The sequence below is a fragment of the Oculina patagonica genome, chromosome 6 (genome assembly GCF_052425735.1).
Source record: "Oculina patagonica isolate OP01 chromosome 6, crgOcupat, whole genome shotgun sequence".
Taxonomy (NCBI): domain Eukaryota; kingdom Metazoa; phylum Cnidaria; class Anthozoa; order Scleractinia; family Oculinidae; genus Oculina; species Oculina patagonica.
In genome coordinates, this window is record NC_135763.1 from 31,807,803 (window position 1) to 31,825,491 (window position 17,689).

A 17,689-nucleotide genomic window follows, 5' to 3' on the forward strand; every position below is an offset into this window, starting at 1 on the left:
GCCCACTCCCACCTCCCACCTACAATAAGCAACTATATTATTATGTTACTATTGCGTTCGCGGAACGTGGCTTGGGCGATACCGTGGGCATTAGACGCAAATCTTCCCCCTCCTCGAAGATTCAAATATTTAGTGACATATCCGTGACTACGTGTATTAATTTACCAATCTGTCATGGAATCCTTCAACAGTGCGTTTATGAAGAATAAACTGCAATTCCTCAAATCCTCCGGTACTGAGTTTGTACTATATAATCGCCCCTCTTTACCCAATGATGTGATGTGATGTGATGTGATGTGATGTGATGTGATGTGATGTGATGTGATGTGATGTGATGTGATGTGATGTGATGTGATGTGATGTGATGTGATGTGATGTGATGTGATGTGATGTGATGTGATGTGATGTGATGTGATGTGATGTGATGTGATGTGATGTGATGTGAAGTGTAATATATCAAACACGAGCGACAGCGTTTCATCGGGATATCAAACACCGACAAGAGAGTTGAAAATACGACGCGCAGCGGAGTATTTTGACTAAATTCGAGGTGTTTGAATAGTCGATGAAACACTGTCTCGAGTGCTTGATATATCTTCTCAATCTAAACAAAAACTACGGAGTTAACGAAGATTGAAATAAAATCGTAAAAATAAATGCCAATTTAGACCGGGTATACCAACCTCCTTCACAGTTATGATTTTCTTTTTTTTAATTTGATTAATTTTTAATGAGTTTGAGATTCTTATCGCCCAAAATTAGCTGAATTAGGAATAGAACTAGACTTGAACTGCTCAACGTCAATTTACAATGCAACGCACAACAAAACTAAGAAGAATCAGTGTACTTTAGCAAAGCATGATATTTGTACTGTTGCAGGTGATCATAAAGAAGAGGCTCGTGAACGAAACCCACTGTGTCGTCTTCAAGTGCCCAAGAAACCTTGGCTGTATAGCTGTGCTGAACCAATGCTTGGCAAATACGTGTACATCATATTGAACAAAAAAGAAAAACTGACCCTTTGTGAAGTGGAGGTCTATATCAATAGTAAGTTGAACTTTACCTTTTACTATATAAACTGCAGTGGTAAAACGAGTGGTAGCAAATCGATAAAAATGACCAATCAGCTCGCAGAATTTGCCACGTTTCAACGCTCAATAAGCCAAAGTTAATCGATATATTTTAGTCGAAACATCTTCGGTTTTTCCTCGGCAATCTTCGGATACCTCCGGAAATTTTCGGAAAGATTCGCACGACCTTCGTACAACATTTTGAAATATCTTGTAAATCTTCGAAAATCGTCGGAAAGGCTTCGTCAAAAACATCGTTACTAGTAGGTTTATATGATTAACAACATAATACATGGTTGCTTGGAAATATCAAATTTATCTTTTTGTGTTCAAACAATATATTGCTCATTCACTGAACTCACTCGTGAAATGTCGATCTCAAGAAGATAAATTTCATATCTCTGCGCGACCATGTATTATCCTCTATTTAACACCCAATCGTTTGAGACTATACTTGCGACCACTTAATAATAATAATAATAATAATAATAATAATCAACTTTATTTATAGAGGGTAAACACATAACAGTAAAAAACTGACAAACCAGTGGCCCTCTAATATAAAATACAATCAAGAACTAAAAACAATGCTAAAAATCTAACAATCTAAAATTACAAAATTTAGTTAAAAATACACTATAATATAAAAACTAGGTAAAAATTACTCTAAAATGACGAAATTGATATAAAAGAATTAACTAAAAAGTAAAATGATCCAAATGTTTGTATGTATCTTTAAAAAATTCAAACGTAGCCTTCTTAAAACTTATTAAACTAGGCTTGTTCCTTATGATGCTGGGTATAGTATTCCAGAGGCGTGTAGTCGATACTGTGAAAGACCTTCCGCCTTCTGACTCCCGTTTGAATCGGGGGCAGACAAGGTTTAGTAGTCCATGTCTGCTCGATCTTTTATTGATGTCGGCGTTTCTTATCAGCATCTGTGACAAATAATGTGGACAGTCCCCAGACAGTCGTTTGTATACCATTGATAACCTATTTACATTTGCCTCATGATAAAATGGAACCCAATCCAATTCTCTAAACAGCTGTACGCTATTCGCTTTAGTATCCGCATTTAGTATTACACGTGCGGCGCGTTTCTGAAGCTTAAATACTCTTTGTAAATTCTCAGCAGAGCATGATGTCCACACGGTTGATGCATATAGCATTGTCTGCTTGATCATAGCTTGTGTCTCCGTTTGGCCAGGACTTGCGTGCACTTGCGTTAACTTGCGTTAACTGTGTTCGAGATCAAATTTGCACTTGGTCACCCATCGCAATTCAAAGCATTTTTTTTTTTGAGTTTTTTTCAGTTTCGCAGGTGCAATACTGAATTGCACCTCGTAGCATTTTAAATGACTGTTTGCAAACTTGCGTGCACTTGCGGCTTATCTTGCGTGTCCGCTTGGCCACCATACGCAAGTTGAACTTGCGACTCTTTGCACCCACTGTTTGGCCAGAGCTTTAAACTTGTGTTCAGACTTACGTTAGGTAGCCTAACGGAGTCGCAAATTTACTCACAAGTGAACGAAAATTCGTCAAACGAGCTATTTCAATGCTACAGCGCGGGCTGCAATTCAATTGGTAGTACAGCAAAACTCGCGTTGACTTGCGTTAGGTGGCCAAACGGTAAAAAAAAACTTATTGGATGAGGCTGAGTACGATATGAAGAATTATGTAGATCGAGGAGGGTGAAGGCTTCGGCGGATAACACCTTCCGAGATCTGCATAATTCTTCATATCATGCGAAAGCCGTATTCAATAATTGTTTTATTATTCATTTAAAATATTTCCAGAGCTCCAAATAATGCAGAAAATGAATTTAATATGGTTTTCACAGAACGCAAAGTACACAAATACACAACAACGTTCGCATTAAAATTTGATTTAAACTTCACAACTCGGTTACCTAGATTAAAATTCCCTATCATGTATAATGTCGATATTTAGCACTTGCTTGAAGTCTCTAGTAAAGCCAATTCTGATGACACAACGCGACTTTTTCGAGTACAGGTTTCCACCATTGCTAACTTCGACGTAGAAGTAACTGCGCCAAGTCCTCCACTGTGGCTGGTTCAGAAATTGTATTTTCTTAAAAATAGCTTTAAAAATAGTTTGATTCGCCTTCGTTGCTTTTTCCCCCTTGTCTTCTGATAATTTGGTGATATTTTGCTCGTCAAACTGCACAAATCTCGTCATTTTCCCAGTCGTTGTGCATCGGAGCAGTTGCCGTGTAACGTGGGAACGAGGTTGCGATCGGTTAATTTTTGATATTGGACAATTGACGTCATTTAAATGACGTAAATCGTCGTATAATAGGAACTTCTTCCAAATTTGGTCAGCGCTAGCCGGTTAGCTGGAATTAACTGGGGATCGAAAGCCAATCAGAAACGGAAAAATATTATGAATGAATAATAGCTGACATTATTGGCCGCGGATGGCGCGGATGGAAACGGATTGCAATTTGAAAACTTTAGGCAAACGTTTTCGAATTGTTTCCACTCGTCTTCAAAAAAATCGATATTTATAGCCGCAGCTTGATTTATTTTCACAAGTTAAGGTTATATCTTCCTTTCGATGTTCAAAGATATTGTTTTTATGGGTCAGGTTGCATTCCACTAAGTTTAGAACAGTTTAGACCAAAAATCTGCGAAATCTCCGTGACATAGTCCCTTTAAGAAATGACACCGACCGTTTACAAAAGTGAATACAGCTTCGCATTGCGCTTTTTTTAGCATCACGCTTGCTCGTTTTCCCTTTTCTGTGCACCCTATGTAGAGAGCCTCAAAGGGGTTAACCGTTAACGGTAAAACGGCCAAAAATTTAGCCGTTAGGCATAAAAATTGGAAAGTTTTAACCGTTAACCGTAAAATATGTTGACCGTAAAAAATCGGTCAGTAATTTTAAATAAAACAGACTACAACCCAAGACATTAGTCCTTGGGAAGGTTGCACATGATCGCTTTGATTTCCACAACTTTTAAATAAATCTGAACTATAGGTACGTACACAAGGTGTATGGGCCCCCCTCTCCCCCATATCAATGTTGAAGTATTACTGAACATTATGATAGACAATATGCTGTGATTGAAGTCTCTAGGTATACCTCAACATTGAATGAGGGGGAGGGGGAGCGAAAACTTGGCGACCTTCCCAACAGTATTGTCTCGGGTTGTAGGTCACTTCATCGTCCCAGAATGGTCCTAAGACCAAAAATATTTTTTTAATAATGGAAATTAATTTTAACTTTTAAAAACATGGGAAATTAATTTTTAATTTCTGTTAACCGTAATGGAAAAAATTAACCGTTAGCCTTAAAACAACCAAAATTGTGACCGTTAACCGTAAAAGCCTGCCACCACCCCACCCCTCTATGTAATTCCTACTGACTGATATGATTAAACCACAATATTAAATAGAAATAACAGCGTGTGATAAGTGCAAATATTGTTTTATTTTGACTTTTTTTTATTGCAGATGAGGCTATAGACGAAAACATCGGGTATCTCATTCCCCGCACATATGGAAAGTACCTCAAGAAAGCAAGCTTCCTTAAATATACTAAAAACGACAGCTTTAAATTCAGTCTTGCACACGGATTTAAAGCTGAAATTTCTAGGAAAGACGTTGTTATAGGTCTGCCACCAAGAAAAGACAGCTTAAAGAAAAATTATCCTGTTTTAATGCCTTTGGAAACAGGGCTGCCAAGCGATACCTGTGGTCCAGATAATTACGATACGTACCTTAATGGAACAATCTTTGGCATTAACGACAATAATAATCCAACGTACAGGGTGAACACTTTTTATAAGCGTAAGTATATGAAATTTGTACTTTATCTGTTGGTCACTTCTGATTACTTGCTTCTCCAAAATGCAGTGTGAGCACAAAACTCGAATGTTGATTTCATTCATGCGACAGACACGTGATAATTTGAAAAAGTTTCGCAATTTGCATAAAATGGGTCAACCACATTTTTCCCAGTTGTTCTTTTGCCAGTAGTATTTTTGTGCCTTTTCAGTGCACCAAAATGTTTTACCTCTCTTTAACCTCTCTTTAACCAGATCATAGGGTTAAAATAAAAGAACGCGAAGAACAAAATGATGAGAAAACACCATGCGTGTGTGACATTTGAGGTTTGACTAGTTTATGCAAATTCGGCCACACAAAAATTGGCCACTTTTTCTCATCTACATGAACAAATAAAAAATAGTCCCATAAAAAGTTGCCTGTAAGCTGGCCTGAAGACGTATTTTGTCGTTCTGTCACGGAAATGTTTTTCTAAGAAAACATTTACGTTTTCATTCATACAATTACCTTGTGAACTCCCCCCTTACAAGTAAGCCTTAGTAGACAACGACTGACTGACAACGAAATTGCAATGCTGATTGTGCTTTGTTGAAATTTAATGTCATCAGCTCCAAGAGAGGAAATGAAAAAAAGAGAGTTTAGCTGCAAGAGGGAAGATCTTCGAGTTAGAGGTAAACTAATTAGTTTCAGTGTATAAAAATCTAAGGACGGTCTGGATTGCATTTAACTAATGATTTAGAAGTGAATCAACAAGTGTTTTGAAGTTGATTTAATAATAAAATAAAACGCTTAAAGTGAACGACGAACGACGTTTCGACCGTTCAACGGTCATTCTCAAGTTCGGTGTTAGAATAAAATAACGTGCAAATATAGTAAAAACGCTAAAATAGGTACATACAAACAATAAACAATAAGAAAAAAAAAAGCTAAAAATGGCTAAAATGACAACTACAAAGATGGTCAAAGATGCCTTATTTTCGACCGTTTGAGGCTAACTACTCTAAAACTAGACGGTAAAAGAATTTGTTTTTCATATTTTTTTGTCTTAAAGAAAAAAGAAACGATCGAACAATTTTTTTAAAAAATCCTGTCAAAAATGCTCAGAAACACCTTTAATTTATGCAAAAATAACGTAGCTCCGAATCCTTTTGCAGATTTCTTTAAAATTTTGCACAAATTTTCATTTTACCAGCTGGATAAAAATTTGTGAAAGGAAGATTTTTCACCGATTAGTTTTTGAGTTATTAGCCTCGAAAGGTCCACAATAGTGTATCTTTAACCTCATATGACGTTACCATAGAAACAGATTTTGACGTCACTATGCATATGTCCTCAACTTGTTTATTGGTAAATCGTTTCTAAGGTTGTGCTGAAAGATTTACTTAAACGTTATTGGTATAGTTGTGATAGAATACCAAAGACAGCCATGTCTAATTGTGACTAAACTTAAAATTTACTCTCTGCACAGGCGATATCTGTCTGCTAGAAACTAAGTGCAGTGCCAAGGAAGGAACACAATGTGATACAACATATATCAGCTCGTCATTCCCTCCGGGCGCTTATCACTGCGCGTGTAATAAAGGTTTTGTTCCTTCTTCTTCAAAGCCACTTCCTGGAAATGTTGTACTTCCTGGCGAACGATGTGTTCAAAAGTCGCTCCAAGGTGATTAAGAAAATACTTAAATCGTATGGCTAAAATCCTCATAAAAAACACAAGTTGAGCTAAAAAATAGATCTCTTAAATTGCCCAATCATGTGAAGTTCTCCAGAGAATTGTCCCTTTGTCAATCATGCGGAAAAAAATATAGACAGGTGAATGGGAAATTAAAAACATAACTGAACGCTTTCTAGCCCAGCTACATCCTTCAAACTTGACGAACAAAAACTTTGCCAAGTATCATAGCTTTACAATTCATAAGTCGTCCAGAATTCAGTTTTTGTAAAAGATATTTGCCGTCGGATTCCCATACTAATAATATACATCAAAAAATTTCTCGAATCTGATTGGCTTAGAGAAATGCAGTTTTTAGGAAATTCGATGCAGAAATGATGAAATTCAGTGCAGAAATGAGGAAATTCAGTGCAGAAAAAAGAAACAAATTAAAACGCGGCATCTTGATTGGTTAATAAACAAAGGCAGCCACAGAGGGCCAATCAAACGCTTCCACGCGCGATTTGAATGGCGACGAAATCGAAACTACAAGCCGACTTAGCCGGCTTCACGATTTGCTTGAGCAGTTTATTTACGCCGTATTCGCCGAATTCAAAAACAACAAACACATTTTCGAAGATTATGGACCAGATAGCCTCAAAGTTATGCTTACATCGCTTGAAAGACACTGTACTTAGAGAACAGAACTTATAGGCTTTCTATTGTACGAGAAAGAGAATTGTTTCGTCCAAGGAAGTGTTGAAATGAAAAGCGAAACAGCTTCACTTGGCTTGCCGTCGAGTTGAAAGCGCCCAAGCAAAGCTCGACAAGTAGGAGCAGAAAGAAATCTCTGGAAGAGGTAAAACCCAGAATATTTTATTCAGACAATTCGTTTGATTGTTTAGCCAGATTTTTCGACTAAAAAACTTTTAAAACATTAAGGAACCTGTACGTTGTTTGGGCTTTGACCTTGTTTTGAATGAACGCGTGATGATATTTGCCGAGTTTGAATAAATTGTTTTTGTACCAGATTTGTGCATGTTATTTTCTCGCAATTTTTTCATGAATATTATTAATAAATAATCAAATGATTTTTCTCGTGCAATCACAGGCAGCCCAAGCTAACGATAAGAGCCACAGTACTCTAAGACTCAATTTATAAGGATTTGTATGGGGATGCATGAAACAGTTTTCTTTTACGATATAAAAATTCGAACATTTTATGAATAAAATTGACTTACACTGTTGCAGTTTCGTGTTCTTTCTTGTTTGCCAGCTCCTCGAGCCGATTTGAAGCGATTTGGACGAGTTATTGCTTTGCGAAATTTTGAACACGTGTACTTTATAAAATATTCCCAAGGCTGGAAACTATTTTCGACAGCATCTCACTCGAAGCGAAATATCTTCCGTGAAATTGGTCAAATCGCTACAGAATTTCCAGCACCGTAATCTCCGGTAATTTCTCTTTCCTATCGTTGTCCATTTAGTTCCGAGTGCCCCAGTGAAGCGTAGAAAATTCTTCCAAAGTGCGAGTTTTGCTTTTCTTGTTATGCGCGGCCCATCAAACCACACACAAAATGGCGTCAGGTCGACAAAATCGACCTCAGTGGCGGAGGGCATGGCGATATTGTCATTAACTCTTAAATACGCTGTGGGATCTGGAGAGGGCGATTTTCTACAGGAAATAGAAAATCACCGGCACGTGATTCCTTAAACGCCGGTTTTTATTTCCGGTAGAAAATCGCCCTCTCCGGGTCTCACAGCGTATTTTGGAGTAAGTAACAATAACTCCATGCCCCCACCGCTGAAGTCGATTTTGTCGACCTGACGCCATTTTGTGTGTGGTTTGATGGGCCGCGCATAACAAGAAAAGCAAAACTCGCACTTTGGAAGAATTTTCTACGCTTCACTGGGGCACTCGGAACTAAATGGACAACGATAGGAAAGAGAAATTATCGGAGATTATGGTGCTGGAAATTCTGTAGCGATTTGACCAATTTCACGGAAGATATTTTGCTTCGAGTGAGATGCTGTCGAAAATAGTTTCCAGCCTTGGGAATATTTAATAAAGTACACGTGTTCAAAATTTCGCCGAGCAATAACTCGTCCAAATCGCTTCAAATTGGCTCGAGGATCTGGCAAACAAGAAAGAACACGAAACTGCAACAGTGTAAGTCAATTTTATTCATAAAATGTTCGAATTTTTATATCGTAAAAGAAAACTGTTTCATCCCCATACAAATCCTTATAAATTGAGTCTTAAAGTACTGTGGCTCTTATCGTTAGCTTGGGCTGCCTGTGGATAAGGCCTACAACGTATTATTATACCTTCAATAGGGTTGGAATCGGAAATACGACACAGCAAACAGAATGTTGCATTAGGGATGAAAACGACTGTATCCTCCACTGATAACTATGCTGGATGTAAGAAATATGTTTGCAAAGAAGTTCCCGCCTTTGGGCGATTTGTGGTTGATGGTCGTATCAAGACCTGTTTCCGATCTCTTACTGATAACAATCCGTGGCTGATGGTACATCTAAACGATTATTACCCAATCTTTCTGGTTCGTATTACTACGTCTGCGAGATCGTTGCGTAAAGTCAAGGTGTCCGTAGGTAAGTTATAATCTTCTAATGACAATACCGCCAAAAAAACTCTGCATGATTGGTCATCAAACATTTAAAGTTTGGCAGAAAGAGGATAGAATTTTAAAACAACTTGGAAGATGCTGCGGGAACGGAATGCTTGGCAACCCTACTAAAATAAGTTTTCAGTTGAAAGCATACGTATACAGTACGTATTTTAGTCAAATTTAGGCAAAGGAAATGGCCACCAAAAAGACCTGACCAAAAGTGTCTAAGATTAAATCGGACTGCGATGTGGGTTTTTGAAATATGGTCCGCCGGAACAGTTTTCAAAGTTATTCTTGTCGTCTTGTGTCTTTACATTATAACGCCCGGGAGACACGTGCACACTTGGGCTGCAATGAAGCTATGGTTTTATCGTTTAGAATCATAAAATTAATTCCTTTGCAAACATTTACTTTAGCATGATAAATTGTGCATTAATTCCGAGATCCAGAAGGGATTTGAACCCACGACCCTCCGTAATCTAGTCGGATGCACTACCACTGAGCTACTGGAGACTCCATGGTGAGCATTTCTGAGCAAGGGTAAAATGTGGGTCTTGATCATGATTAGAACCGCATGACACAGTCACATAGTCAAATCAGTACAAGTACACATAGGATTCATAACTGCTTTCATAGCGAATATTTGACAAAATTTAATAACATTAAGTTAACTTGTCTGTAAAGAAACAGCAAATTTAACCAATACAATTTTTTCAGGCGATAACAATAATATAAACCGTGTAAGTGGAGAAATAAAACTGGAAATGTGCGCTTATTACGAAGGCATGATACAGAGAAATCGCCTGGTGAGCTTCGGATGTGACAAACCTTATATGTACGGGAATGTCGTCAAAATCGAGACTAGATCATTCATACTGAATCTGTGTGAGGTTGAAGTTTACGCCGACCCATACGGTAAGAATGAACTTCCATTTAATTTGTTGGCGACTTATTTTGTAAATAAGGGAAGCCTTGAGTCAAATGGCCCATATTTCCAGAGCTTATCTCAGTTTAGATAACATTAGGCGGCTCTAGTAAATCTTGTTTTATCATCCAAACGGATGCTTACATGCAAACATATACTATATTTTATTCTCAAATTGAATGGTAGCATTGCCTAGCTTCGACACAGCTATTGCCTCGGTTATTAGAGAACAATCTAGCTACGGGCCCGGAATTGTTACTGAATACGTTTTTTTCATGATACAGTAAACGTCGTTTTGAACCAGTTCTCTGAGTCCAAGCCCAAGTCAAGTCATGTGGCTAATGACGGAGATCTCGGTTCATGTTTCACGGCGTCAAACTGGAAACTGGAGTTGGGAGCTAATGTCAATGTATCCGTTGTTTTCATCTTACACAAACCTTCGACAAATCTTCAAGGTTTTGACATTGTGGTTGGTAAGTGTTTTCTTTGTAAAAGTTGAATAAAAATCGGAAAGGACGTCTTTAAAGGCCCCCTTTTAGTTTGTTGACTTTTCGTCTGTTGTTTTCAGTTACACTCTGGTTTTCATCATACACCAGTATCTATTTAGAGTGTAAAATGCAGACTGCTCATTATCTATTTAGGGTAATACTAATCAGTGTAAGATGCAGACTGCTCAAGCCTTAACACTAACCAAATACTAAACAAAAAAAGATTTCAGTCAATATGCTGGTACTGTCACAGCCATGTATATCAAGAATTCTTCTTTTATGACGGGTCTTTTAAACCAATAAAAAGGAAAATTGATTGATTGATTGATTAATTGATTGATTGATTGATTGATTGATTGATTGAAAACTAACCCTGTAAATCAACTCAGTCTACACTAGCCCTAGAACTATTCCTATCTTTAAAATTAAAACAAATGTATCGTTTAGCCCAAAAACTAAATATCGTACAGTCTTCAGTGTGCATTTTACAGTGGAGAACTGGAAAATGCGTTTACATTTTTTTAATTTTGTAGGTAAAGGTGACACGAAGAATATCTGCACAACTATTCCTAAATATTCCCACCAAAAAGATGAAGGGAACTACTTTGAATGCAAGAAGACTGTTGCAGGGAGTTTTCTAGAAATAACCTTAAAACAAGATCCCCAGCGTCAGATATCGCTGTGCGAGGTGGAGGTGTTCCAGACAAAGATAAGTAAGTATATGTTTCCTTATCCAAGCGACTTTCGTCAACTTCTTTTCTGGTATTAAGATCGACGACGGACGGACGGACGGACGGACGGACGGACGGACGGACGGACGGACGGACGGACTGACTGACTGACTGACTGACTGACTGACTGACTGACCGATCGATCGATCCATTAACTGACAGGGGTTTATTGAAGTTCCTATTCTATTTCTAGTTAACCTTGCTGCTAAACGTCCCACAAGCTCAAACGAAAAAACGAAAAAACAATCTTACAGAGGATGTGATCAGAAAATAGGTGAGTATAAACAACAACAAGAACACCATCCTGATTTTAGTATCAGGGAGGAAAATATTGACTAAGAGGTAACAAATGCAATTTTTGGAAATAATAAATGCTTGACTGACTTTTTTCGATTTTATTAAAAAATTGTACATGTTTACATAAAATGATACTTTTTGTGACGTATAGTTTACGTGTTTATATTCATCAATTTTGTTGGACTCAGTAAACCTAAGACGTAGATGTCAAAATATCCCCGAGGACTGTTCAGTGGAACCCCAATAAAGCAAGCCACTTTATGACAAAGTCCACGGTATAAAAAACGATCTTCGTCAGCACAGGCAGAGTAATGAGCAGTACAATGTTTGTAAACAGAGCCGTGGAAGGCTCCAGAAGTCGCGAAATGTCGAGTGTTATTCTTCTTCACGAAAATGTTTAATTCCGAAGTGCTTTTGAACATGCGATTATTTGATTTTTCTTCCAGACGAGACTTTTTCAACAGCTGGAACTGGCAAGGGTTATCCAGCATGGTGGTCCGTAGACTTGAAAGCGATATGTAAAGTCCATCTGGTACGCGTGGTTACAAGTGAGAAGTACAAACCAGCTGACCTCGAGAATTTAAGGATTATAGTGAATGTAGGTAAGATGATTGGCAAGTAAGGTACTGGGTACCTTAAACTATGCTACTTTCTCATTCAGAGTTTACCGACCTTGGACCTTATACGCTGTAACTGATTGATTGATTGATTGATTGATTGATTGATTGATTGATTGATTGATTCATTCATTCATTCATTCATTCATTCATTCATTCATTCATTCATTACCGGTGGGTGTGAGGCGCAGTTACCTATTGGTAAGTGCGCTGGGCTCCAACTGGTTTTTGTACATACCCGGCTGGAGAGAGTTTTCGTTCTATTAAGACACAGCGAAGTTATTTTGCACTGCGTAGAGAGCCCTTAGCTTTCTCTACAAAATGACATAATTTTTGTTGGCTGTGACATCATTAGAGCCGCTATCTTTATGAAATGTACAAATAAACAAATCGTACAATTATGTTTCAAAAAGCGGGAAAAATATAGAAAAATGTTACAAAATGATGATTTTTGGCCAGACCTGCTTGTAAACAAATAAATTATTAATTATTCTGTTATATCATTGATTGACTAAATTGATTGCAGACCATTTCAATTGGTTCACTCAACGCCTTCTGTCTGACCACACGAACTTGCTTTATGAATCTAACGCTTTTATTTACCTTTCTTGGCAGATGCTGGATTCAATGAAGGAAAATATCTGTCCTTTTTTAGAAATCCAACCAAAGAACCAGTCCAAACAATAACACTACCTAAAGACACCAAAGCAAGATATGTCACAATTGAACTGTGGAGGCAACACGATAGAGCAGTACTTAATTTTCGGGAAGTAGAAATCTACAACGGCCCGTTATTAGGTAACTGTCTAGTCCCTGAAACATGAGGCACGGAATGTTTAGATACATTCCTCGCACTATTTGTATTATTTACTCTCTGTTATTGTGCTCAGAGGTAATGTAAAACTTGGTTTGGTTTTCTATCTTTAACTTAATTTCACAGAAGACAGAGTCTGAACTGACCTAGCCGTACATCCACAACTAAATTACTAACATATTGCTAACCGAGGTGGTCTCCTCTATAAGCCTGGTGGTTTTTTGGATTAATATTAAATTTAAAGTGGCTAATGAATGAATGAATGATGATGATGATGATGATGACGACGACGACGACGATGATGATGATGATGATGATGATGATGATGATGATGATGATACATTTTACGTAAAGGAGAAGAAGCACTTACAGGATGGTGAAACTATCTTTATTTTGTTTCTTTTTTTCTTTTTATCTAGATGTGAATGAATGTGAAAATCCCGGAGTCAAGTGTTCTGGTAACTTCAGATGCCAGGATCACCCTAATAAATATACTTGTGAGTGTGATGGTGGCTTCAAACTGACTGGACGAGGAAATAACAAATGCACGGGTAAACTTATCGCCTTTTCGTATAACGATATATCCAATTTTCAAATATAATAACCTCTTTAGCCAAGCAACGCCAAGCAGGTTCTTTTATGTGGGTTACAGTTACATTATTGTAAACATTCTAACCAGGAAGCTTGCTTTTTTTAATTGATATCTACATCAAGGGTCCTGAAGGGGGCGATTGCGCTCGCGTTGCTCTTATTTTTCTTGATTTTTGGCTTAATAGTAAGTAAAATTATGAGTTTTGGACTACAACCCTTCACAGTTTCTACTCAAACACTTAGACTACTCGCCCTCGTTTTTTGACTATTCGCTCACATGGAACTCAGGCTCGTAGTCTTATTGTTAAATAGAAATTAAGAACCTTAGTTAAAACCTTCTTACCCTAAGTTTCCAATAACTATCTTATAATGCAAGCACCTATTTTGCCAGACTTCAAAAAATGTTGGTTCTTACACGCGGGCTTTTACTGTACTTTTACTGTGCTAGTTTCTCTTTAATTTATACATTAGATATAGACGAATGCTTAAGCAATCCGTGTCACGTGAAAGCCTCGTGCTCCAACACACATGGTTCTTTCAAGTGCACGTGTAACCATGGATTTGCTGGGGATGGCCAGAATGTCTGCTTAAGTAAGTTCACTGCTTGTAATAAACAGAAGGTAAAAAAGGAAGAAAAAAATGGGGAAAACGCGCATGTTTTGGGACTCAGATTTAACAGTGTATTTTAAATTTTCAACACAAGCTCAGGTATTCCAGTAAACACATAATCAAGAAGTTAAAACCTCTGTTTCAAATGAGTCTACGTGTAAAACCATTTATTTGAAAATGAGTTTCACCTACAGGTCCATTTTCATGCAAATCAAACTCATTTTCATTTGAATGATTTCGCACGTAGACTAGTTTTCAAACAAAGGCAAAGGGTACTCGGAAATGACCTATTGGGTCTGCTAGATCAACTTTTTCACTGGCCTGCGAACGCAAACGTATTTCGCGGAGGGAAACGACAGCCTGAAATACGTCTGTGATCGTAGGCTTCTTTACAGCCTAGCCATTTTTTTCTTGACTACAGTACAAATAACTTTCTTCTACGCACATACTAGGATATTTATACTGCACTAATTTCTTTCTCGTAATCATTATTTGCTCTATATATACAATAAGCTTAAGTGAGGGTGTATTACCCACATGAAGTGTACCTTGCTACTTTGTTCAAAATGTAAATATATGAAGGTACGGTTAAAGTCCCCACGTTCAAATCCTTGCTGGAACAATTAAAAATATTGCCATAATTTGGCTTGTGATGTTAATACAAAAGAACTTTTAGTTTCTCTAATCATATTCACCGTTTGTCATCCACTGGTTTAATGCTGTCAATAATTCGAATTTTACTCCAACAATTGAAGAAAAACTATTTGGCATCATTTCCGAAATGTAATTATACGACCTTGTTTATGAGATTCTACATCTACAAGATGCAAAATAAAGCTATTCACCTATCTACTTTTGCTGATAAAGTGTTACCCAAATACCGAATAGAACATCTTTCTTAATAATCGAATAGAAAAAGAACACCCCCCCCCCCCCCACCCCTAAAGCACTATAAGTAATAGGTACTTGTAACAATGTAAATACTGTACTTGTAAACACACTTGTAACACTTTGTACTTGTAGCACTTGTAACAATATAAACTTGTAAACACATGCAGGTAAAAGATTAAGATATATAATTAAAAAATATTCACCGTTTGTACAAATTCATAATTTGTAGCAAAATGAAAGTCTAGTCTTCCAAAGAGTCATGCCCACATCAGTAATACAAAATGGATAGGTTTTAAAATAACCATATGATACTAAATTTGTATGTCGCAACAGTCTTACCACCATGCTCGACTGACCAAAACTGCACGGCAAATCAATTTTGCAAGGAAATCAAAGGTTCACGTCTGTGTAACTGCAAAGAAGGATATCTTTTCAAGAACGTTAACAAGACATGTGTTGGTAAGTACGCTAGAATGGTGATGAAACATGAAACAATGTTTGTTACGGAAGGTAAGATCCATGGTAAAATTGTTCCTTGAAGGGACACTTTCACGGGGATTTTGTTGCTTTTCGGTAAAAAGTACTCAAATTGGCGAATAGGTCTTCTCGTACATAAATATCACCTAGTACATCAAGATGGAGATATGAAGTAAATTGCTGTTAAAGGAAGAAGGGAGCTATGATAATTTTTAGGTGTTTTAGCAGTCCGCAAGAACAAAGCTTGAAAAAATCAGCCTGATTTTTTCAAGTTTCGATCTAAATTCTTTGATGGCATCACAATAATATCAATTTTTTATCGCTTTAGCACACTTGCATAGTGATTTTTAACAAAATTGGACCACTATTGGTAGTTTTCTTGTCTTAAGGCTCCAGTGAAACTGGTGACAGTGTCCGTTTAAAGGCTAAATCTTGAAAAATAAACTCGTTTGTATTTATAAAATGTCACATTTATTTATATTTTTTTACTTTGGGACTGTTGAATGCTGTGCTAAAAGAAACAACCATTAAGTCCTTGCGATATGAAAACATTTTTTAATATTGTTATAGATTATTCACGTATTTCTATGACGTCATATTGCTCTTATGACGTCATACCATTCAAAAACCACCGTCTTGGGTCTCAATATAATGTTTTGGCGACACAAATTGTCATTGTTGGTTAAAAAAGGAAAATATTCACATCTATAAATCCATATTTTATATCGATGCACGTTCCTAGGATAAACGACCTTGCAAACTCCGCCCTAAAATGCTATTGGTTCATCTTCGTACCTGGTACGGAACCTCCCAACGGGTTTTCAAAAAAAAACATGCCTCGACACAAACAACATTATGTCTAGACATAATGTTTGGTTATTAGTAATTCTCTTACGCTACAGATGCGGACGAGTGCACATTAGAGAAAGGCATCTGTGGTTCAAACTCAGTTTGCATCAATTCTGAGGGGTCGTACAAGTGTAACTGCGTGGGTGGCTACGAGAGTAAAACTAACGATGGGAAGAACTGCTTTGGTAAGTGTTGAGATTCTGTGGTAATAAACAGTTGCTGAAGTTACAAACCTTAAAGGGACCGTGTCACGGATTTAAGCCAAACTGAACTGACTACCAAATTTCTTAAAATATATAAAACTAGGAGTTGCTGATAGCAAGTAAAGTGCTGCGAAGTAAGTTATAAGAATAAGAATAATAATAGTAGGAACGATCGGAAGGTCATAGGACAGGAGCACCTAACGGAATGTTAAAATATCTGTTCGGGAGACGATTTGAAATCTAGAATTTTCGGAACATTCATTGCAAATTTTTTTGCTTGCCTGCCTTTCCTAGGATTTTCGAATATCTAAAAAATGGTATAATTGTTCATTTTTAACGGATTTTTACTCTAAAAAGGTCACCTAGAATTTTCGGGAGTCCTTCTCTGGCTGAAATTTTTTTGAAAAGGTAAGTTTTGATCCCTATAACTTTCGGATTACTAGACTTTCAGCTAGGAAATCCGAACAGATAAAAATTTTTAGGGGATAAAAATATGCCTATATCTACCGTTTAAATACTAAAATACGTTTAACGGTGCCATCTTTAAGAGGTTTTGAACTATATTCTCGATGGGTGCCCCTGATAGGAATGTTTCGGATGTTCACATTTTCAGATGTGAAAGATATGATTTTTCTCAGTTAGTTACTTGCTGGTAATTTGCTCTGAGGTGACATTGAGAAAAGGAAGCAATGCAACATAACATAGCACGTGCAATTCAATTGCAAAGCCATCATAAACACCAATTTATGACGTCAAAAAGCTCGAAGCTCGTTCCATTACAGCGTGCGGTCATTATGGAAACGTTTCCGTGTAGCCTTCGCAAATAATCTTCGTAGTGTTTTTGCTGTACATATTTCCCGCTTAAGGCTCAGAAAGTACAATTTTCCTTAAACTAACTTCGTAAGGAATAATTATGAAAGCGAATCATAAGAAGGCCTCGTAAATTCGTTATTCATCAGAGCTGGCGCATAAGGGATAAAAAGACCGTTTCCCCGGCACTATACTTGACCATCTTGCTCAAGAGAGGTTTCTTG

At 37.3% G+C, this 17,689-nt stretch overlaps 2 protein-coding genes across 3 annotated transcripts in view; both read left to right on the plus strand.

The window, feature by feature from the left end:
* LOC144658099 (uncharacterized) overlaps nucleotides 1-17,689 on the plus strand; it is a 131,070-nt gene that overhangs the window by 94,566 nt on the left and 18,815 nt on the right. The gene's annotated exons all lie outside the window — the stretch shown is intronic.
* On the plus strand, nucleotides 761-17,067 carry LOC144658123 (uncharacterized). The gene is made up of 16 exons (XM_078518462.1): nucleotides 761-1,047; nucleotides 4,547-4,882; nucleotides 5,488-5,550; nucleotides 6,348-6,542; nucleotides 8,868-9,146; nucleotides 9,881-10,078; nucleotides 10,373-10,561; nucleotides 11,110-11,289; nucleotides 11,501-11,581; nucleotides 12,051-12,206; nucleotides 12,837-13,019; nucleotides 13,455-13,586; nucleotides 14,098-14,217; nucleotides 15,460-15,585; nucleotides 16,506-16,637; nucleotides 17,013-17,067. The coding sequence occupies exons 1-16, from the start codon at nucleotides 969-971 to the stop codon at nucleotides 17,057-17,059; spliced, it is 2,496 nt and encodes an 831-aa protein (XP_078374588.1). The 5' UTR covers nucleotides 761-968; the 3' UTR covers nucleotides 17,060-17,067.

Bases quoted from the DNA above. Each gene is read 5' to 3' on its own strand.
- LOC144658123 (XM_078518462.1), top strand. From the start codon at position 969: ATGCTTGGCAAATACGTGTACATCATATTGAACAAAAAAGAAAAACTG. The intron at 1,048-4,546 runs GTAAGTTGAACT...TTTTTATTGCAG, and splicing joins AGTGGAGGTCTATATCAATA to ATGAGGCTATAGACGAAAAC. The intron at 6,543-8,867 runs GTGATTAAGAAA...TACCTTCAATAG, and splicing joins TGTTCAAAAGTCGCTCCAAG to GGTTGGAATCGGAAATACGA.